Source organism: Ipomoea nil, unplaced genomic scaffold (genome assembly GCF_001879475.1).
Source record: "Ipomoea nil cultivar Tokyo-kokei standard unplaced genomic scaffold, Asagao_1.1 scaffold0188, whole genome shotgun sequence".
Classification (NCBI taxonomy): Eukaryota; Viridiplantae; Streptophyta; class Magnoliopsida; order Solanales; family Convolvulaceae; genus Ipomoea; species Ipomoea nil.
The window spans coordinates 2,980,277-3,004,694 of record NW_017616616.1 but is presented as its reverse complement, the minus strand read 5'-3'; the positions used below and the strand labels follow the sequence as shown (position 1 = coordinate 3,004,694).

The 24,418-nt window shown below is 33.0% G+C and overlaps 2 protein-coding genes across 6 annotated transcripts; one reads left to right on the top strand and one right to left on the bottom strand.

Moving 5' to 3' along the window:
• Window positions 1–716: 716 nt before the first annotated feature.
• LOC109183151 (probable helicase CHR10) lies at window positions 717–8,969 on the top strand. 5 transcript variants are annotated; one of them, XM_019333344.1, is made up of 18 exons: window positions 717–1,047; window positions 1,141–1,148; window positions 1,347–1,425; window positions 1,535–1,692; window positions 1,863–2,003; window positions 3,001–3,178; window positions 3,905–4,040; window positions 4,196–4,310; window positions 4,637–4,726; window positions 4,982–5,089; window positions 5,166–5,369; window positions 6,080–6,205; window positions 6,275–6,939; window positions 7,072–7,217; window positions 7,917–8,090; window positions 8,408–8,522; window positions 8,715–8,750; window positions 8,806–8,969. In XM_019333344.1, the coding sequence occupies exons 1-17, from the start codon at window positions 867–869 to the stop codon at window positions 8,743–8,745; spliced, it is 2,655 nt and encodes an 884-aa protein (XP_019188889.1). In that variant the 5' UTR covers window positions 717–866; the 3' UTR covers window positions 8,746–8,750; window positions 8,806–8,969. The 5 variants fall into 5 exon arrangements, with proteins under 5 accessions (XP_019188889.1, XP_019188882.1, XP_019188900.1 ...); XM_019333337.1 differs by having other exon boundaries at window positions 8,715–8,969; XM_019333349.1 differs by having other exon boundaries at window positions 956–1,047; window positions 1,141–1,247; window positions 8,715–8,969.
• A 7,474-nt stretch (window positions 8,970–16,443) lies between these two features.
• On the bottom strand, window positions 16,444–17,738 carry LOC109183143 (ethylene-responsive transcription factor ERF034-like). The gene has a single exon (XM_019333330.1). The coding sequence runs from the start codon at window positions 17,651–17,653 to the stop codon at window positions 16,835–16,837; it is 819 nt and encodes a 272-aa protein (XP_019188875.1). The 5' UTR covers window positions 17,654–17,738; the 3' UTR covers window positions 16,444–16,834.
• Between the last annotated feature and the right edge of the window lie 6,680 nt (window positions 17,739–24,418).

Below are 24,418 nucleotides of genomic sequence, written 5' to 3'. Positions count from 1 at the left end.
GGTCGATGATGCTCAGAAATTATTCTCCACAATGAGACGATAGGATACTGAGCTAATATATGAAATGTAATGAGACGATACATCCAGAGAATATTCCATACAAGCATTTACTACTTGAGAGTATATACTATGTAAATATAGACCGACAAATGATTACAATAAGATAAACATATATGTTGCTCATAGTTTACATGCCAGCCAATACATCTATCATAACTCACACTTGTAATATTGTGCACATAAATCTTGCATTGAGACCTAATCAGCAATAAACCAACCTATGGTTTTGGTTGGAACATATTGCTAACATAAAGTAATGGCCCCAAAAAAATATTTCCACTTTTCAGAAAAATAGAGTTACAAATTGAAGATGTATTATTTATTTTGGGTTGTTGATATCAATGTATCTTGCTTTAATTGACAGATTTAATTGATCATTCATATATTAAATATTAATACTTATATTATATAGAACATGATAGCTTAAATTGACGTACCATGTTTTGATTGATAAAAAAAATAAATTATAATTTGAATTTAGATTTATTTTCGTCACACAAATTTAAACATGTAATAAGAGTTATGCATAATATGAGTATACTTGTCTTCAGTCATTATACTTTGAATTTTTAATATACTTAATTTTAAACTTGTGACATCTCATATGAAAAAGTTACGAAAATATAGATATTTAGTTATTTTTAAAAAAAATTTATTTTCAATTTGCCCCCGTCATTTTGCTTGACTCAACTCAGCCCGACTCCTGAAACTGCCACGTTACTCAAATCGGTGCCGGAAACGTAAAAATTATATTCAGTCGGTGTTTGCGTCTCAACCGGCTAGTCCACTCAGAGCTACCGGCCGGCATGAATTACGAGCAGCGACTCATAGCGGCGGCGAAGTACATACACGGCGATGACTCAACCGCCGTAGACGCTCCGCTTAGCTCCGCCGACTTGGGACTCAAAGCGACGCTCAAGCCGCACCAAGTTGAAGGAGTCTCATGGCTCATCCGAAGATATCGTCTCGGCGTCAATGTCATTCTCGGTAAGTGGGAGAAACTGGAAAACTGAAATTTACTTTCACAAGCTTAATTTTCTGAAACTAATTTATGACTATTTATTGTTTATCTATCTGCAGGGGATGAGGTATGGCCGTCGATGATTGAGTCTCGTCATCGATTTTCTTAAACTGACGATAGTTTATCTGTTTGCAATGAGAATGCTTGAAAATTGCAGAAATATGTGGTTTGAATTTGAATTTAATGCATAATTATTTGTCCTCTCAGTATATTTACACACATGTTATATGTATCCTTGTTTTTGGTATGAATTGTTAATTGGCAGATGGGATTGGGAAAGACACTGCAAGCAATATCGCTCTTGAGCTACTTAAAGGTTTCACAGAAGTCTAATGGGCCGTTTTGTGAGTAGAGAACCACCTTATTTATTTTTATTTTTAATCAGCTTGTAAGCATTGAGCTTGGAGCAGCCATTTTTTTTGGATGATTAGTGTATGTTTGAAAGTGTTGCAGTAATACTATGCCCACTTAGTGTGACTGATGGTTGGAAGTGTGAGTTAGCTAACTTTGCTCCAAAGCTGAAAGTAACCCACTATGTTGGGGAGAAAGAGCATCGCCGCAGTCTGCGTAGGAAAATGTATGAGCATGCTTCCAAGGAGTCACTGCCTGATGTAAGATGTGGTACTAGTGTGATTGGTTTTGCTTTTCACTAGTTTAATCTGTTACTGTGTTGCGTGTTATGCTGTGATTTTTACCTGTTAACCACAGATCTTACAGATGCCATCATTACCTTTCTTTGTGTTACTTGTTATGTGGTGATCCTTTTTGCTGCTTACCACAGGTCTTACAGATGCCATCATTACCATTTGATGTTCTATTAACAACTTATGAGATTGCATTGATTGATCAAGAATTTCTTTCCCAAGTTCCATGGCATTATGTAATAATTGATGAAGCACAAAGATTGAAGAATACGAGCAGTGTATGTTCTAAGTTTTTAGCTACTTTCTTAGCATTTCATATGTTATTTAGGGTCTGTATGACTGGTCATGAGATGTCAACATTTCCTAATTTAGCACACCACATTTGAGTCAGCATCTATGTGATTGTGCAATACCCTTAATCCCTTATGCATTATGGGCTGTTCTTGTTGAGAGAATCTTACCCAGTAGGGATAGCATGGAGTGAATTTGGATTGGAGGACCTTATATCTACTGCCCAACTCTCATCACACCTAGGGAGGAATTTTAAAACATAAACATCTGACCCACTACGGGTATCCACTTCAAGATAGTACATTTTTAAATAATAAATTAATTATAATTACTTGTTATATGTCAAATTTTATAAAATTTTTATTTCAATATAATTAACAAAATTACTTGTAATATTCTAAAAATTTGAATAACTCTATATTCACAAATTTTGTTAAAATAACAAAATTATACTATATAAATTTTCAATTTTATATATAAATTTTGTATTTAAAAATATTATCAATATATCACATATTATTACCTTAATATTAAAATTAACATGACTATTGTATGTGTACACAGTTACACACACACAAATGTTACTTATAATTAGTATATTAAAAATATATGGTGGGTCAAGTGGACTGGTGAGTACAATCTTAAAATTTGAATTAGATTCATCACCCACTGCGGGTGAATTTTTTACATCCAAACCCGTCCTGTGCAGGTCAGATAAGGGTGGATACCTATGGGGCAGATGTGAATTCCCCAACCCCTTGCTCTTGTTTTTGGTTTAACAGATTAATTTTTAGATGCAATGACTAAAATGATTTGCATTTGGTTCCATCATTTTAAATATATAATGTAAATTATACATTGCCAGATACTAGAACATGCTAAATACTACTACTACTACTACTACTACTATTTTGTTGTTGTTGCTATTATTATTTGTTACTTGGCTGCAAGTTATATCTTCTTTGCAAAATAATATTTTAACAGGTCCTGTACAATGTCCTCAAAGAGCAGTTTTTGATGCCAAGAAAATTACTGATGACTGGCACACCTATACAGAACAATCTTTCTGAACTTTGGGCATTGATGCACTTCTGTATGCCTTCAATTTTTGGAACATCAGAGCAGTTCCTCTCTGCATTCAAGGAAGCTGGAGATCCTTCATGTAAAACATTTTTATCTGATATGAATCCACGTCATAAGCATTTACTCCTACTTTCTTCACAACCTTAGTTCTTACTGGGCTCACATATTTATTTCTACAGTAGTCTATGAATATTGAATCCTAGGATGTCTGCATAACCTCACATGGATTTCTTGGCATAATTTGTTTGTGTATATTCTTCCATTGTTATTTTTCCTTCTTTTCTCCACCATTGAAAATGCTGTTTTCCCTATCTCTTCATTTTCATATAATCATAGACATAAGCACTTGTGGCATGAATGTCATTTTGTGTCACAAGTTGCCTTGACAATTGTTCAACAAGGAGGCAGATTGCTAAGGGCACTCTACATTATATATATGTATGTATGCGCACACTCGAATCATCTACACCAACCGCTATATTGTAGCGGAAAGGAAATTTGTGTGTCCCACACAAATACATATGCATGTAAAACTACATTAATGAAAAATGTTCTGCTGTACATGAGTATTTTGATGCATGATTCTCATACAAATAGTATGACAAAATGTACTGGCTATGAGGTGAGATAAGTAACCAATACTTATGAGTCATGACGTATTACTATTTCTTTTTCTGTGAATCAATTTTATGCTTGCTAAGGTATATCATTCTTACTCATTTTATGTCTTTCCAAATCATTGATTGCCATTGGCAACAATCATGTCATCATTCTGTTCTTACTCCAGTTATGATTAATCTGATAGGCTATAATGCAGAAAAAGCCAAGGGACAACTCAAAATTTTGAAATATATACTTGGGGCCTTTATGCTTAGAAGAACTAAAAATCAACTGATTGAATCTGGAACTCTTGTACTGCCATCTCTTACTGAGATAACAGTGTAAGTTCCTCAGTATAGTTTGCAATACCTTATTTTAGCTTTTATTCTGGTTACCACCAGTTACTCAAATGATGGAAATCAATGTATTCTTATTTTTGCTAGCCACTGTAATGTTGTTGCTATATTTTGCATGCTTCTAAAAATTTCATTGATAGGATGGCACCTTTGGTGGCACTGCAGAAGAAGGTATATATGTCAATATTGAGGAAGGAATTACCCCAGTTACTAGCTCTTTCTTCTGGAGGCTCAACTAGGTCATTACAGAATATTGTAAGCTAATAATTTTAGTTTAGTCTCCTCTCTAGTCCACAAAATTGTTTCAGAGAATAATTTTTGTTTTAATTACATCCATTGTTGGACCCAGTGCTTTAGAAAGTATAGGACTTCTTTTAGAATTTAAAGAAGCAAAATAACATAAAAAAGTTTTCATGCTGGTTTGCACTTTTGAGATTGGGATGCTTACAGTAATGTTATTCTTCTTTAGGAAGAACTTTTGTCATGCATTTTACTATTTAAGTAACTCTTTTTGAGGGTTCTTATATTATCAAAATATATTCATGCTTTCATTATGAAACTGTGATCTGCTTCTCTTCCAGGTAATACAGCTAAGAAAAGCATGCAGTCACCCTTACCTTTTTCCCGGTATTGAGCCTGAACCATATGAAGAGGGTGAGCACCTGGTTCAGGTAAGGTTATCTTCACTTTGCTTGTAGTAAGACTATTAAAAGTTTATTCTTTGAACTGGAATGGAGATATGGGCCTGAGTTCTGATATTCATCTTATATTCTTATCCTGAATTGAACTTATAAAAGAATATTATCCTGCATCAACATACAGAAGACTATTATCATTTTTTAGAGATCTTTTACATTTTCCCTCATTTAGTCTTGTGCTTTCACCATCTTGTGGTCATTGATATATTTGATAATTCATTCGGGCAGGGCAGCGGCAAGCTTCTAGTTTTGGATCATCTACTCCAGAAGTTGCATGCTTCTGGACATCGTGTTCTTCTTTTTGCTCAGATGACCCAAACTCTTGATATACTCCAGGTATATTTGATACTGGTTCTGATTAAGGGTTGAGTGCATTTCTGTTCAAAATCTTGTATACTATTTTCTTATGCAGGATTTTCTGGAACTGAGAAAATATTCATATGAGCGTCTTGATGGTTCAATTCGGGCAGAGGAACGATTTGCTGCAATAAGAAGTTTTGGCCAGACATCAGCCAAAGGAAGCTCAGATTCAGAAGCTGATCAGCAGGGAGCATTTGTCTTTATGATTTCAACAAGAGCTGGAGGGGTTGGATTGAATCTCGTGGCTGCTGATACAGTGAGTATGGCACAACTGAGTTATATGGGGATTGGCAAATTTAAATCTGAACTATGAGACCTGTGAAGAAAATATCAAACTTCAGAAGTGCACTTAAGTAAACTATTTTTTTTCCTCCAAAGAACTTCCATGATTGCCAGTCGCAAAAGTTGTAAAACTGAACCTATTGCACAAGGCTCTTGTATCATGCTGGTTTCATGGAAGTTGTGTGTGATCTTCTAGGAATTTAATCCATGATATAACAATTACCATTTGAGTACTTGTCCATTTTACCATGCTTAACATCCATAGACTGGGACAAGTTATTTTTAAAATAAAGTTATCCAACTTCTAGGTTTCCTATCATGGTCATATTGAAGTGGGCTGTATTTTCTGTTTTAAAGAGATGATGATAAAACCCCTGAGCTGCTTGGTGCATAGTTGAGATATTAGGATTGAGACCGATAATTAATACGTATCTATTATGAATGATGTAGCATTTAAATCAGAAAAATGGAGAATTTGATTGCTTGACACTAGTGTAATTAATATCAAATAATTGTCCTTTCTGAAATTCCTCACAACTGCGAATCGGCTTTTTTATTTTTATTTTTTTATACTGGTGCTGCAGACTGAGATTGCTTATGTTGTTATCCCTGTCACCATGTGGCCCTGTCATGGGTATAGATTTCTTTCAAGTATCAATTCTCTTACAAGTGCATAGGGTGCAGGTTATTTTTTATGAACAGGATTGGAATCCCCAGGTGGACAAGCAGGCTCTGCAGCGTGCTCACCGGATTGGTCAAATGAAGGATGTTTTATCCATTCACTTAGTTACCAGGAGGACAGTGGAGGAGGTATGTGATATGATAATCTACTTCCATGTTTTATCTGTTGGGTTTACAGTTGAATATCAATCTGTGCAGGTCATTATGCGAAGGGCATATCGAAAGCTACGGCTGAGCCACAATATTATAGGAGAGGATACTATAGATAGGGGTGAGAAAGAGACGGAAGGAGTGGAAGCTGGTGATTTGCGATCCATTGTACTTGGCTTACAGATGCTAGATCCTATGGACATGAGTAAAGAAAACTCTGATAAGGTGGATATGAGTGAGTTAACTGCAATGGCTGAAAAAGTAATTTCATTCCGCAAGCAGCAACAATTGGACAAGTTTGACAAGAAGTTTGAGATGAATTGTATGGACATAGTCAATGGCAGTTGTTCTATCACTGAGGGAATTTCAGATCCCGTTGATAATGATCCTGTTGAAGATGAGAATTCATATCAATCTTGGATTGAAAAGTTCAAGGAAGTATTGCAGGCAAATAATACTCCAATTATGGAGCTGGGAAGTAGGAGAAGATTGGTAGAGGAGAATCATCTAAAAGCAGAAGCTGCAAGGAAAAGGGCAGAGGAGAAAAAACTGTCTGAATGGGAAGCTCTAGGCTATCATTCATTGTCTGTGAAAGATCCAGTGTGCCCTGATGATAAGGATATTAAATCAGATTCTGGTTCTGTCCATTTTGTTTATGGGGATTGCACACTTCCCTCAAAGGCGTGTCCATCAGAGCCTACAGTTATATTCAGGTATGCATGGGCATGGGCCGCATGGCCCCAAGATAGTACTTACCTAAAACGCCTATTCTTGCTGCACCAGTTTATTAGAGGAAGGTGTTTCACAAGATTGTGATTTCCTAATGGCTAACATTATTTTGGCAGCTGTGTTGATGACTCAGGAAACTGGGGCCATGGAGGAATGTTTAATGCACTTGCTAGGCTTTCAGCAAGCATCCCTATGGCATATGAACGAGCATCTGAATTTGGTGATCTGCACATAGGTGATCTCCATCTTATAGAAATTAGAGGTAAATACTTTTGATTAAATTTATTCAGGTTAATGTGCTTTTAACCCAAGTATAGAATGTAGAGATGAAAGTTTCCCCACTTCCCCAGGTTAAGCAATGCCAAAAGGTTTTATTTCAGTTTGTAATATCACTCCAAAATCTTGACCGGGGAAGTCGGGAGGGAGCAAGTTGTATGCTGAGTTAGAGACTGAACTTCAACATATTTGTTAGTGTTTATTGAAGAGAAACCACATGATCACCTCTAGCGGAGATCAATGCTGACAGAATGACAAGCATGGAGATAATCAAATTGCATCCCCATCTATCATTTGTTTGTTAAATGTGATCTTTTTTATGTAGGTTCACTTGGCAGAAGCTACATACGTAAATGATTACAGCATTATACTCTATTGATGAAGAAATAGAAGGGTGCTTTTTACCTGGACTCTTAAAGTTGAGAGCTGTCTAGGAAGATCCTATTAGGAATGAAGATACAGGAAACCTTTAAATTCAACTAGTGTTCAAACCTAAGATAGTAAAAGTAGTTAACTAAAAAAATGGAAATTTTCTCCTGTTCATTTCAACTTTATTATTATTATTTATTTATTTTTATCGGAATATGCTCATTTCTTGTCAGTAACCTTATTTTTATTCATTTCCAGTCTCCTGGGAGTTGCAATGTTTCTTAACTTTTAATTGGATATTATTGTTGCGGTACAGATGATTGTAATGGTGACAGTAATGACAATACCTCACCTCATATTCCTCAATGGGTTGCTTTGGCTGTTGTTCAATCATACAATCCTAGGAGAAAAGTCCCCAGGAGTAATATATCTATCCCGAGCTTAGAAGATTGCCTGTTGAAAGCATCTTATGTGGCTGCTCAGAAGTCTGGTATTTTTGGTTCTATTATCTCATGATGTTGCTATTTATCTTATATATATTCTTATGAATATGATGTCAGTGCAGTGGGTTCATTTAGCAACTACAACTTTGATTTCTAGGTCTCATTGTGTGAACCCACCCCCACCTCTTCCCTTGATGTTTGTCAATAGAACTATTCTGCTGTTTATGTTATTTCTCGATTTCTCATCTATGCCTTTAGCTGCCTGTGGAACACTTGTGTTTGAGCTCTTTGTTGCACATAGATGAATTTTGATTTTAGTTTTAATTTTGTTACTGTTTTGCCATTGCTATTTGGTGGTTTCAAGCATCAATCCACATGCCACGAATCGGCTATCAGGATGGGACTGACAGGTCAGAATGGTACACAATTGAGCGCCTTCTGCGGAAATATGCTTCCATGTTTGGTGTAAAGATTTTTGTGTATGTCTCTCTCTCTCTCTCTCTCTTGCATGTATGCTGTATCTTTATGCAATTAACGATGTTATTAGGTGCGTTTTCAAAACATTATTCGCTACAAAGTACAAACCTCGAAATATTATATAGGCAGTTGGTTTTCAATTTCCTTCTTCTTATGGTTTTCAGACTAGTTCTTGTTGCGTTATATTCATGCAGGTATTATTTTCGACGTTCTGCACAAGGATAGGTGAGTAAGTACAGCAGAACCCTCTGGTCTGCATATTTCACTCACAGCTTCTTACTGGCATCATGCTTATACAATTTTGAGAGCACATCTTTTCTTTGATGAAGATGTTTGAGCTAACATCTAGGGTGGACCTGTAAGTGTTGTTAGTATTAGGACCTGGAACTATGTATTTATATTGTAATATCATATTTTAAAGAATGATACAAGTCAGCTGGTATGTTTCTAGTAGGATGTTGCCTACACTCGGTACAATCTCACATCAAGATATTATGTGTGTGGTACTTAATCTCGATGGGCTCTCTCGTTTATTTAACTAGTCTTTTGAGATGAGTTCTTCCCTTAAATTTAAGTGACACTTTACACTCATATCGGATATCTTATCCAAATGATTCGTGAAGAAATCTAATAATCCAAAGTGAGAGATAAATTAACTTAGCTAGCTTATTATATGTTCAAACTGAAAATGTTAATAGACAGTTTTTACAAAGAATCAAATTTGAAGTACTCTTGGCATGGTTATCTCATGATAGGCAAATTATCTGGTGGACTTGTGTCCAAAATACACAATTTACATACTGAATGTTTTCAATTTACATTTTACATATTGAATGCTTACAAAATTGTGAACATTCAGTATGTAAATTATGTATTTTGCACCTGAATTCATGGTATAACTATTTCACATGATATATATGGAGAATGGACTCTACCATTGTTCCACGCGTTCAATTAAGAGAAAAACAAAATCCAATCATAATAACTAAAGACAATAAGAAAGTGATGATGAGCAGGAAATATGAGTGCAATGCCATCCAATGTATACATAGGAAAATGATGGGTGCATTCATCATAGTAACATGACATGTTGCCATTCAACAGATAAGGGACATATACATATCTAATGCCAACAAAAAAAAAAAAAAAAACAATTTCAACTTATAATTATATTTTGTGGTGGAAAGAATTATTCTGATCTCTTTTTCAACAAACATTTTATGACCAGAGAACCCCATAGTAATTATCTAGGAATATGCATTGAGTAACCCGCTCTTGTATATTAGCTCACCTAATATTTTGTATGATGCCATACTGCACCCTAAGAATAATTCTCTCATCCATATTCAAGTTACTACACAAAATCTAATTAAAAATAGAAAGTTGTTTTCTCTTGTTACAAATTAAACGGACCACATAACATACATCTACGAAGTTTTGAACTCCTCGTATTGTGTCCAATGATGTCTTTCTTATACAGAAAAGGATCGGAGTTGATGAATACAAAGTTTTCTGGGTTGTCAGTCTCATGTTAGACAAAGTGACAAATGAAGAGAGACACCTGCATGTGAGTTTCATACAAAAGGGCTATGTACAAAATTGTGAGACTCATACCTTTTGAATTGGCTAAAATCAAGTGTAGTATATGTTTTTATCAGTTTAATATCTGATATCAGGGTTAATCTAGTATCTGTTTATAATTACTTTCTTAACATATTGAAGCACAAAGAGTGTAGTAGTATTGAAGTAGACAAATTATGTTTATAATTACTTTCTTAACATATTGAAGCACAAAGAGTGTAGTATTGAAGCAGACAAATTATATTGCCGTGCACAATGCATTGTGCGTCCTGAGAGTTTATGTGTATTACGTTAAGAGTTCATGTGTATTATGTTAAGAATTTATATGTATTATACTATACAATTATGTATAGAGTCAATACCGCCCTCAATCGGGCTTGAACCCATGACGGCTTCTCCTTTAGAGAGTCACTTCATGGCACTAGTCGTCAATAACTTATATATTATAGGCTTGATTTTATTTGTTCTTATTTGATTAGTAGATTTTTAATTTTTATTTTTTGCTAATTTGATATGTGTTAATATATATATGCTGCGTTTTCTGCGTGATTTGTTTGCGATCAGGTCAGCATCGAGTGTGAAAGCTTTGAAATTAAATACGACAAAAGATTGCGATTAATGTGTTGTCTGTTAATTATGCAAAATTAATGATTTTTTAATATTCAAAACCCAAAATATTATGGCATAATTAAGTTGCAATCAAGAATCAACATTAACACATGTAGTACGTGGTTGGACGATGATTTCTTGCCCACTTGATCTGATGCACTCCGTTTTATACGGATCATATATAAATAATTCAATTTCGAGACACAATTTAACTTATCAATTAATTTAAAATACAGTTAATTTTTTTTTTTTTCATAACATCCCTCTTTGGTATTAATATTATTGTAACATGATCATTTTTTATATATATTCCATTAACAAAACCGGTTAAATTTCATAAAATACAAGGACATTTAGATTTCAATTATATATGATTTTTTTTTTTCAAAAAATTAAAAATAAAAATATAGCGGGTCAACTAACTTTGTATAAAAAAGGATCAAAATGTCTTTGTATTTCAACGATTTTGTTGACGAAGGAAAAAAAAAATTAATAATGCTACAATAATACCTTGATCAAATAAGAATATTTTGAAAAAGAAAAATTAAAGGTGGACTATCAGCTATAAAATAAGACAAAAAATGAAATTAACTCACAACATAAATATTGAATTCTAAAACTTAGAAAGAAGGGTGAGTCACCAATTTGGGAACTGCAATATGATAGTGTCAATGGTATTGACCGTATCAGATATAATTATGTATACCAAATATGATTGTATTACATACCATTAGTACTATTGTTGATTAAGATTGTAAAAGTTTTATAAAGTTAACTAGTCAATTTTAAAAAATAATAAACTTAATTAATTATTTAAACACTTTATTCCTTGCCTCCTTTTTATTTTGAATGATGAGAGAAACTCGTAGCTATTAAACACTGAGTAAATTTTATTAAACACTGTGACAAGAATCGTAAATGTAATTTTTTTAATACAAAAATCATATTTTACTCACTCAATTATTTCGACCTTTCGGATATATTGTCTCTTATTTTAGTGGTACGATGGATGTGACAATAATGTACGGCATTTTATTGGTGAAAAAGTTTGGTTTATAGTCAAGAAAGAGTAGCACATCACCACGAGGTACATGTAGGGAGTGGGGTGGAAAGAAAAGAATCAAATCACCTCTTGGCTCTTGCCTCTTTCTTTCTTTTTTCTTTTCCTTTTTTATTTTATTTTTAAACTTTAGTGATAAGAAATGAAAATGAAGGGGCGAAAAAGAAAAAACCTATATAGAAAAAGGAACAAATGCTTTCTCTTTATATTTGTCTCACTTTTTTTGCAAATAGTAGTAGTGACTAAGTTAAATGCTTTTGATGCAGAGTTTGCTTTAGGGCATGTTCTCTTTGTTACTTATTTTACATGCCAAACACAATAAAAAAAGGAAGAAAAGCCACAAAATATGTTTGATGTCATCGATGATTTGCTCTAATAATACTAAGAAAACCTTAATAATCTTCTAGCAAAATATACTTAGCTTCAAAAAGATAAATAAGCAACTTATGAGGTGTAGTATGTAGATGATATGTCGCAGGTCTTTTTTGAGGTCTTTCCTGGTATAAAACATGAGTAATATTAGTTTTTGAGGTAAAAAAGCGTAAAAGTTTTTAAAATTTTGATCAGTTAGAGTGTATGTATTACTTCAAAAAAAAAAAAAAAAGAGTGTATGTATTACTAAATGAAAGGTTGAACTTCAAAGTTTAGCTCTGGAAGGTCTTATTTTGCTACCCAGCCTTTAAACCTTGTGGACCAAATGAGGTAAATTGTGATACATATGTACAAGAAATTCAACTCTGAATAGCATTATTGAATGTCTATCATATCATGTAACTCGATCTCATGCTGTGAGACTTTACTTTTACTTATTATAGTCAATACTCTATTATATTTAAGTCAATATAAATTTTTTTAAAAAAAGAGTCCATATTTACAATTTTTAAATCTTTGGTTTAATGTGGATCAGAGGAGGTAAATTGTGGCATATACGGTATACCAACAAAGAATTCAACTCTAATAATGATTAAATACTAATATATTTTAGTCAATATTTACAACTTTTAAGTCGTTGATTCAATAATATTCGATAGTCACAATATGCATAATTTTACATTGGAACTTTCAATTATTGTTTCTTGGATACACACACTATGTCAACCTAGTGAAAAATATTATTTACACTAAAATTGTTTGCACCAATTAAATTTTGTATTATTCTTAGAAATGACAATAAGTTGGGTAATACTGGGTACCTGATCCTCCTAAACCTAAATAGGACAGGTTCGAGTAGTGGTTAATAAGATTTGAGACGGATATACAGATATTCAGGTAACTATTATTCAAGTCTTTTTGATATACTTGATATACTCAGTTTTGAGTTCAAAATAACTTAACAATTATATATTGTATCCGTTGTCATTCCTAATTATTTCATGAGTAGATAAACCAAGTGTCAAGATATTTCATATTCATTAATTACTCCTAAATTGATTAACTCCGATCCATCATACATCAATGAACTAATCAAATAAAATTATATCAAACAGTATAAGATTTGATACAAATAAGATTATATTAACCTAATAATTAATAAGAGAATTTATAATACCATCTATTTGGTTTTAGTTATGATTCTCCCAATAATTATAAATTTATAATGACGAATCGAGTCATATTTAGATCTAACAATATTCAAAACTAAGTTATATACAATGAAACCAGAAGTTGTACCTTAAATAATTAACATTTTCTTTTGGTTTTTTTGACCAACTTAATCTTTTTGCCAAATTATTAAGTTTAATAAAATTAAATTAAAGATATACATCATGTGGGAAAATTAAAGATGATTCAAAGGCAACTCCAACAGTTCTCTCTTTATAATATATAATTCTCTAACAATAATCAAAGCTATACACAAACATTAAAGAGTACATAATCGTCGGTAAGCAGACTGCTAGTACAATTCTTATAAAGATTAGGTACGTCATATTAAAGAGTTTAAGATCAAACTTTTCACTAAATAAGAATTTAACTTTGTGGAACCGATACGTCATATTAAAGAGTTCAAGGTTATATTTTTTCCTAAATAAGAATTAAACTCTGTAGGACGACTAAGTACACCACATTAAAGAGTTCAATGTCATACTTTTCCCTAAATAAGAATTAAACTCTGTGCCCCTGGACTTAACATAGTTGGTTCATCGTCTGATTTAAAGGTCATGACTGGAGGTGGCCGTATGGGGCTCTAAGCTCACTTAGAAAATCTGAATTGGATCCCTTGTGTGCACATGAAGACTCGCGATTTACCAATGGAGTCCTGTGAACTTAGGATTAGTCCGACAAGTGAAGTTGAGGTTACCTAATTTTTTTTTTTTTAAAAAAAAGAATTAAACTCTGCGGGTACAACCTTGGTGAGAATATCAAATAAGGTATGCAAACATTATTAAATTTCCTTGATGGATGTTATTATATTACATGGAATCTATTACAGAGTATAATTGGAAAATTATTTTAAAGAAAATAATGATGTCTTTCAGTACTGATATTCCAGATTATTTTATATTAACACAATCAAGAATTCAAGATGCATCTCAACTCCAATGACAAACAAACAAATAAAATAAAATAATTAATCTATATTATAAGATCTGATATCCCAATAATTAATGCTATAATCAAAATAAATAATGTTTAATCAAGAGTATAATTAACACATGGGTCCCATGCATAAAATGAAGTATAAAATTAAAAGAATAATTAACTTCATACATTTGGACATAGCAGATTCCACATTATACTACAAAATCAGTATGTCATACATTCAACTGTATGATGTAATACTAATAAATATTTATTATTGCAATTATATTTTATTTTTATGTAAAAATTTACAATAATTGGCCTACATAATTTGAACTTTCTTGCACTATGCAGACATGTAGTACAGTTGTTAGCAAAACAAATCAATTTTATGAACTTATTTTTGAATTGATTGACCAATTACACTGTGTTTCGAATAGCCAATTCGATTGCTCATCTTCTAGCTAGTTTCGTTTCTACGCAGTTTATTAGTAGAGTCTGGAATAATTCTGAACCTCATCTTATTTCTTATGTTATAATTCATGACTTAAGTGACTTTTAATGATATTTTCTTTTCCTGTCAAAAAAGTGTAATATAATGGTAAAAGGCATAAGCATAGAAGTTGGTGATGTGTAGTTTCAAGATATTAAATGTGCTCAAATAATTAGCAACACGATTGGGCCCAAGGTAATTAAATTAGAATAAGAAATACTTTGGTATACAAGATTTGATAGGGTCCATAGAGGATTTGGTTTGTCTCATTTCTTTGCCACTCATCCCAATAACACCTTCAAATCCTCTCCCACTAATATCAAAATACACTATATATATATATATATATATATATATATATATATATATATATATATATGCAATTTAAACAACACATAGATGATAGTGATGCCTATGTCACTCCTCACTACCAATTACTTATATCATGCCTTTAATTTCAAGTCTCAACTCTCAAACTCTCAACTCTCTCTCTCTCTCTCTCTCTCTCTCTCTCTCTATATATATATATATATATATATATATATATATATATATATATATATATACACACACACACACGCGCGCGCGTTGCAAGTGTTGGGTGAAAATAAAGTTAGATATTTATTATTAGTTGCAATTAAGATTAACCCAAACTTTATGAGCTATAAATTTCAAGATTTCGTCATGAGTTGATGTGGAATATAACGCATCAGATCCTATATATTCATGATGCAGATGAGAACTGAATAATTGTATTCAATGAATCAAGTTCAAAGAATACATATTACGGGAGTATATTCACAGTGAGACTAGGATATGGAGTCATAAATTAACTCAGATACACTAATAATGCAAAATGTAATTTCACCAAGTCTAACAAGTATCTGTAGATCGAACCGTTTACTAAACCCAGTATCTCGAAATACCTGAATCAATAAGATAAATAGCATTAAACTCGAACAATATTATTATTATTTGCTTAAATTGAACAATATTTTAAATATCGTTATTAGTTTTAAATTATAGAAACGAGAAACGTGTGATATAGTAATGTGACGCGACACCTGCATTATTGGCATTTCATTATACATTATTATTAGGAAGGTTTATTTTGCACATGTGATAATTTATGCAAGGTTTATAGTTGATGAAATATCTTTTTCTTGGCTTACTTTATAACCTCTAATAATTTGCTTAAACTTCAATTAAATATGTTGAATTTAGAGTGAAACAAATCATGAATTCAACCATTTATATGATTTGTGGACCAATAAATTAAAGGTAGGTAAAATAAAATGTCTGTACTATATGCATCCTTCCCCCTCAATCATTGGATCCTTGATTTCCCCAATGCCCTCCAAATTAAACTAAATCACATTTACCACCCTCAACTTTTTAATTAAAGAAAATAATATATTTTTTCCCCTTAATTAGCCCAATTATTTATTCTTGAACCAGACATTCTTGTTCTGGGTTGGGGAAAAACCTGAAAACGATTGCCTTCCATTGTAAAAATTTGTTATATTGCTGAATAAGGTAAACAAATTTGTGTGATCGATAGAAGCCAAAAATGTGGTGTATAAAGTCATTTAATTAGATTTGAGTGGCTTCCAGGCCTTGGGGATGAAATAAACTTTTGTCTCCTTCAAACCCTCCAAAGAAAAGAAGACAACAAAATTTAATTGGGACTAACTTATTTCAATTGGATTATGATTTATGCACATCAGATACACTGCACAAGCCCATACAAGAAAGGTTACAAAAAAGTTAACTGCTCTTGACGCAATTTCACAAGAATTGAGGGACTTGTTAGCAAAAACAACAAAAAAAAAAACAAATCTACAAAAACTATTCTAAAGCGAATAGCAAACCTGGAGAATCTTTTTGATGATAGAATTGTATGAACATGATTTTTTTCTTGAGGGGTATTTTTATAATTTTATTCTCAGTCGGAATTCTTTGTATTACACAAATGGTTGTTTTTCTGTTAGCGGTTTGTTTGGCACGACATTATTAAAGAAGATGAAGAAGCGGCTAAGCTAGCTGGCTACCTAGTAGCACTCCCATAAAAACGGCTCCTCTAGCCGGAATCCGCCGGGGTCTACTCCGACCAGCTGCCACGTGGAGACGTAGTGGTCATTTTGGTTTGCGCCGTCGAGGGAGAGATCCGGCAGGTCGAAAAATGTGTCGTCGACGCCGCCGTACCCCGACGGAGAATTTAGCGATTCTTGCATGCTTTCCGACGTTAAATTACTCGAGGATTGGGAGCTAGGCAGCTCGGCGCGGCTTGGCTCGGCTTCGATACTTTCGCCGTGGCTTACCTCGTCGTTGTCGTCGAATGTGGTCTCGGCGGCCATGGCGGCGGCGGCTTGGATGTCCTTGGGCGAGTTGGAGGCGGGGCGCGGGAGCTGATCAGCCAAGTGAGGGAAATTGAGGTAAGCCGAGTGGCCCTTGATGGCTAGCGCGGCTACGTCGTGGGCTCGGGCCGCCATTTCAGCCGTTGGATAAGTTCCGAGCCATATTCGTGACTTCTTTCTCGGCTCTCTAATTTCGGACACCCATTTTCCCCAATTTCTCTTTCGCACCCCGCGATAAGTCGGGTGTTTCTCCCCGCCCTCAACTTTTCTCCGTTTCTTATTTCCGCCCCCAGTTTTCGCTTCTTGACCTCTCTTCGACCCTTTATTGCCCTTTGAACTCTTACTCGAGGAGGAGGAGGAGGAGGAGGAGGAAGTCGTAGTGATGGTGGTGGTGGAAGGAGAATTCGAGCCGCCATAATCCCCTGAATGCGAGGCGGTGGAGGTAGAGGAAGTGGCGATGGGCGTGGCGGAGTAATAGTCATGGCCTAGAGGCTCAATGGCTTGTCTTCCCATGGCTATGCCCCTCTCTCTCTCCCTTACCTTACACAAGAAATGTGAATAGTTTTATACACTAAGAAATGGAATGTGGTGGAAGGCTTATAAAGGTCTGGCAATTCTTCAACAAGTTGGGTTTAATTGATTTAAATAATGGCAAAAGAAAAAAAAAATGAAAAAAAGAAGTGTGGGACCTAGCCACAAGGCAACTACAGTTCAACTAATAGGTGACCCATGTGGAAATTATATTTTCTTAATTATTTATTATATATTAAATTTATTTCAATTATATATATTCTGCCTTACCATTTACAGTAAATTTCATTTGCAACATTTGTGACGTGTTGCAGTCGAAGGACCACAAAACCTTTTATTCCCCATGAAATAATTGGCAGGCTAAAGTAGGGTAATATTTGTTACTTTTGTATGTTATCGATATGTTATTTGTATATATATATATATTTTTATACTCTTTTTGTCCCATTTTATGTGTCGGATTCAGTTAACGAGGCTTGATTAAAAGTTAGTTACAATTTAATTGTTCAGAATATAAATTTAGAACTAGTATATAAAATTCATATATTTAGAAACTACATTGGAAATACTATTAAACACAAAAAATCAAATTTAAAAATTATAAAAAAATGCTAATAAAAATAAGTAAAGAATAAATAGTTGGTTTGACAAATGAATAGTAAATAGAACACATAAAATAAGACCGAGTAGGGAGTACACAGTAAGAATGTTGTCAATCAGTATTGGTATTGTGTTATACATACTTAGTACTAGACACTTAAGCGTAGCAAGTCGAGCATTGTTAGTACTAGTGCTAACGATACATGGCGAAACCCGCTAATGTGTGGTTATACCAGTACAATATGTACAAATCCGTGTTGATTGACAATGTAAAAATTTTCACAAATTTTTATATTAGCGTATAATGGATTGATGACTCAGAGATAGATACCGTATAAGTAATAAATATAAAGATAAGGAGATATTACAATTCATATCAGATCATATAATTCTTCGATTTACAGGAAAGCTTGTTACGTTGCTGCTACCTGAATGTGCGTTTTAGATGAAACCCATCTTGTGACTCTTGTCGACAAAGGACCAGAAGAAGGTAAATCAGTCTAGGTTATCCGATCCACGACTGGCTAGCTTATATTAAGAATTCATTAAACTTAAAATTTTGTAATTATCAAATCAACTGCCCAACCAACTCGATTAGGATTGTCCCATATTAACGATGTACCATACGTGTGTTACATTAATAAAAAATTGTTGGAGTTAACGTGCGATGTATCGAGGGATACATGTACGTAGTTGAAAAAGTTGATACAAACATTGATTTTTTTTTTTGTTGTGGAAGACTAACACGGCTTGTGTTGGGGATTGGCTTGTATCAAAATTCTTACATTCCTCCGGGTTTTGGGTTTCTAATTTTGTTTAATTTTTGGAATATATATGTGGGGGAATGCCTCAAAATTTTACTACTTTTATCTCTGTATTTTGTAGTCATCCATTAATTCCAGGCTTGTTGATAACCAGTCATCATCTTCAACTTGCCCATCTTACTTGCATTTTTTTTTTTAAAAAAAAAAATTATTTTTATTTTACATCATACCAATCAATCAAAATGCAATTATTATTTTTTTTATTTCTTATAATTAGTCATAATTATATTATACGTTCAAGAATACATCAGAATCCAATGTATATTAACTGTTGAAAACGGCGCATTTTTTTATTTTATTATTTTTATTTTTAGGGTGGGGTGGGGGGTTTAAGTATAATTTGACCAATTGAAAATTTGCCAAGTAAAATAGGAAAATAATATGATTAATGCTATACAGGCCCTCTATATTTTTCCTTCAATTTTTACTTCATGACTTAATAACTACTTTTTTTTTTTTTTTTTTTAATTAGTGTTGCGTCAACTAATTCGTTGGCACCCAATAAATGGATGTTATTGTAGAAAGAAAAAAATTTTAAAATAATAAAAGAATTTTGTACGGTAAAATTCAAATCCTAAGTACACTGTACTTTCATATTTTGAAAAGTGCAATTTTTATAATGCATACTGTGTTAAAAGTTACACAGTAAAGTTGGTGATCATTATGAAAATGTCACAATGTTCTTTTTAAAATTTGATTTGATCCGTTCGATTTTTTCAGATGTAAAATTGAGATAGGTTATATTGCACCACATCCGGATACGGTTGCAAGGTCCTCTAGGTATGTCTGGGAGCCGTTACAGTGCAACCATGTAGTAATTGCGGTGCAATCCTTCACAAATTCGCAATTCGCATGGTTAATGTTGATTCTAGTTGCGGTGCAATCCTTCACAATATATATATATATATAGAAAGAGAGGAAAAATCTTACAATTTTCCATGTGGGTTTTGGTGCTAGGGAAAAAGACAATGAATTGAACACCTATACACATGACATAAATTGTATTTATAGAAATACAGGTTCTATTTTTATTTTATTCTTTTAAAATTTATTTTCAGGATTTTCTGAAGGTTATGTACTTATGTGCAGTGCGTGTATGTATATGTGTGGGGGATCTGGAATTCGATGTAAAAATAATCAGAATAAAATATTACAACACATGGGTCACATGTCTGTGGGGCCCGACCCGGTTCAAATTGTTCCATATTTTCTGGTCAATTTGACATTTTTTAAAACAAATTTTTGGAACAACAGTCAACCGCATATAACAAATCTATTATTAACTGTCTACAATGAGCACAAGCACATTCATGGAATAACAACATTAACTTGCACCAATTATAATTAATATAATTGTTATTTTCAAATCTGGACGTTCAAGCATGTTGAAAACTTGATTCTGGGGTACTTTTAATATTTAAAAATTTAAAAATATTAAATAAAGTTGTCACCAACTACTACGTAATATGATGACATATCTGTTACCATTCTAAATGGATGGTCAGAGGATCAAACCTTGATAATGAGGACAATTGATTTTTTGGGGGTTTTTTTGCACGAATTGACCAACTTCAATCCGATATGAGTTATTTTGTATCATAATAAGTCAAATCAAATTGTTCGATCCATTATATTCATTAGTTATTCGTTAGTCTTTTTATGAGTTCATTAATTAAATAAAATCACGTCAGATCAATAGCGCAATGAATATCATTAACTGTTTAAATTGTTTTAGTGAGACATTTTATGTATGTCTCCTTTCATTGCACATCAAAATCAACAACTAACTAAACAAAAATCATAGTTTGATAATTTTTTGTCTGTCCTCTTTCCTTTCTATGTTCAACAGAAAAATACAAGGTGGCTGCCACCAACCATACATCTGTAATGAAAAACAAAAAAAATAAAAATAAAAAAATTTCAAGAGAAAAACCAGTTGTCCAACTTGGTCACCGTACCATTTTATTTTTTGGCCAGACCACATATTTGCTTGGTCGCCTAGGGTACGATAGAACCCTACACACCGGAACTAATTTATTTGTGTCGGTGATAAAATATTCTTTATAAGTTTTAAGGTAATTGCATTCTTAGAGCTCAAATTCGAAAATTTTAATTAAGTTGAAAGAGACTAACGTCATCTTATTTATATTCTATAGGTAACTTATTAGTCACTATTTATTACAGAGTAATTAATTATATTTACTCTGATTAAATAATTAAATTTTGATGAAAAAATATTGATTATTTTATGTTTTATGATTTGCGTGTTCCTAGCTTCATGCATGTTGTAGTTAGATATTTTTTTTACAAGTCAAATACAAGAAAATATTTTGAACAAAAAGTTAAATTTGACTTTGTCATATATCAAATTAAAGTTATAACCAATGTTGAAAAAATCGCTAGGCGCCCTCTAGGCGCCTGGGGACCGCCTAAGCCGCCTAGGAGGTCGGGCGCCTAGCGCCTAATCGGCGCCTAGGCGCGATTTTTGCAACAGTGGTTATATCTCATCTGCTTGGTTGATGTGAGTAGCTCTGCAGTTTGATCTCATCCTTTAAGGAAGGTTGAGAATTCAAAACCTCATCTATAGTATGAAAAAATTAATATGATCAGCGTTTTGTTCCTTAATTAGGTCGACCAAGTGCGAACGTGATGGTTTACTATTACGTACGCCAAAAGTTACACAGTAATATATCCTTTCGTACTTCCACCCAACCACCTGACCTAATCAGTGCTCCAACGGCTGGATGACATCATAGGGGCATAGGGCTCTCCAATCTAGAGTTTGGGTCATTGGGCTCTCCAAGTTAAAGGAAATACCTTCTCCCGCGACTCTTGAACAAGTCTTTGTACTATTAATATTCTTAATTTGACTTCACCAAAATACATTTTCAAATAGTAACTATGGCTTTAATTTTCTCGTAAATTAAAGGATACGTAGTTAAAATGTACCATCCAATTCGGCCATTCACTGAATTTGTATGTATCACAACAAGCAACACATAACTACGCTGTATGTACGTCCAATGTATATGGTACGTAAACAAGTTGCAATAGGGATCCTACACTATATATATCTTGGATCAATCCGACAAGAACCTAAACAACATAAACAACAAAAACGTGACGATGTTGGCCGGTAGTGAGGCTTTTAAATGATGTTACAATTGTGTGAATGTGGTTTTGCTGTGTGTTCCCATCCAACGTTATCGTCGTCTTGGCAGCTACCGCTTTAATACTCCATTAATTAGAAAACGTAGCTCTTCAACGCCAGACTATCTCCGGGCCTAGCTGTGTAAATGATATATGTATAGTACTAGATCATCATATATATATATATATATATATATATAACAAGAGATTCTTTGACGAAAAATAATATGTATAACTTTTATTACATCGTTCGGGTAACAAATCAACATAACATGGGAGAAAAACGACATGACAGCTTTGGTAAAAAACGTACAACATCGTTTTAGAAAATCTGCAGTTTGAGTCTCCCTCTTGTAATTTCAACTTTTCTTCTTCGTAATTGAAGTTTCTTTTTTATTTTCAAAAAAAAAAAAAAAAAAAAACGCATTCGATACTAGCTATACTATTTTTTTGGCTTCATGATAAAAAATTTGATCCCGAGAAAACAAAAATCTTCTATTTGAGAGTGATTTCATCACTCTACATGGCAGGTGATTGGCATTATATTCTTGAATTACATGGGCACCTGCTAGCTAGCTAGCTAGATACTTTAGTTTGTACTTGTTGCTTCTAATAGAGGGAATGAAGTGGAAGCATTCAATTCAAATGCCAACCCTATTTAATTTCCGTTTATGTAAAAGAAGGCATATAAGTGAAAATTATTTGATCGAGAAACTTTCAAAATATCGTATACTTTTGGTCTTTCAATTAAGGGGGGTACGTAGTGAATTTAATCATCCATCAATTATTAATATTTTCACTTTTTCTTCTCTGATTAGCTCACTGGTTCGGTAGGCAATATTTGAAAGAAGAGATTAATGTTTGAACCTGGACAACGGCAGTGTGAGATTATACTTAAAGTGGACAGATCTCTTGTGCACACAGATATTTGACCTCGTCTGCTGAATTATTAAGTCACCGTAATTTACATTCTCTCAATTTGAGTCGGAATTGAGGATTTAACCTTCTCGGAGAGAAGTTATTGCAGATGTAGAGTGAAGATTCGTCATATATAAATGGTTAGTGGAAAATTAAAGTACTAGGATAAATAAGGCTTTTTATTTTATTTTCTGCACGTCTTTGATATTTAGGATCAAAAGTATGTACATATATGTCATTCTCTATACACACAAACATTTTTTCTTTTTAATTTTTGGATTGAAATAAAGATAAATCTTTCTCTCTCTATTTTCAACTTTACTTTGCAACATATAACACTATACTATGTATTTTGTACCAATTAAATACGCATTCTTGAATAACTTTTAAAAAATCAATAAAAAATTAAATTTTAAATTTTAAATTGTAAATGCTAAACCCTAAGTAGTAAATAGTGAATCTTAAAGGCCTAAACCAAATAAAACAAAAAATTCCAGTCATAAACTCTCAAATTCAAACTTTTAAGTGCATTGTACTTTTACATTTTTGCAAGTGCAAATTTTAAATACTAAATGTGTACTTTGTTAATATTAAATGTGCACTTCATAACAACTAAATGTGCATTCTTAGAAGTACAGAGTATAGTGCTTTAAATTGAATTGTAAAGTTACTGATAATTATAAAAATATCACCATATTTTTTCAAAAAGTTTGATATGATCAGTTCAATTTTTTCGTATGTAAGATTAAGATTGGTTCTTATTATTTTTCTCATTTTATTCAACACAAAGTCAAAAGTTCAAAGGCACCTGAGCTAATCCAAATTAATCCCATCCTTTCCGTAGACATTATCAATCAATCTAGATCTCATGCTACAATAAATAGTAGAACTTTCCTTTTAGAGTTTACATTATATCTATAATATATCAATAATTCATGAATTTGAAAGTTTTTTTTTAAAAAAAAATGTTAGAACCCTAATCTACCAACCTAATTTGCCTTCCTTATCCAGGAAAAGAAGTAGTCTAGGGATGTTAGTGCTTCTTGTTCTTTTTCACGAAAGAATTGAAGTGATTACCTACCATTCAACCAAAAAATGTCGGAAATGATAAACTAAAGAATATTGGTCTTGTTGGTATGTGTTCTAGAAGACTAGCTACAACTCCAGGTGCCAGAAGCTCATCCCCCCTGGCCTCACCAATAAAAACTAAAAAATAAAACACACACAAAATAATATATATATATATATATATATA

Coding starts and splice junctions, on each gene's coding strand:
- LOC109183151 (XM_019333344.1), top strand. CDS start 867: ATGAATTACGAGCAGCGACTCATAGCGGCGGCGAAGTACATACACGGC. Junction 1,426..1,534: donor GAAGTCTAATGGGCCGTTTT/GTGAGTAGAGAA, acceptor AAAGTGTTGCAG/TAATACTATGCCCACTTAGT. Junction 5,090..5,165: donor AAACTCTTGATATACTCCAG/GTATATTTGATA, acceptor TTTCTTATGCAG/GATTTTCTGGAACTGAGAAA.
- LOC109183143 (XM_019333330.1), bottom strand. CDS start 17,653: ATGGGAAGACAAGCCATTGAGCCTCTAGGCCATGACTATTACTCCGCC.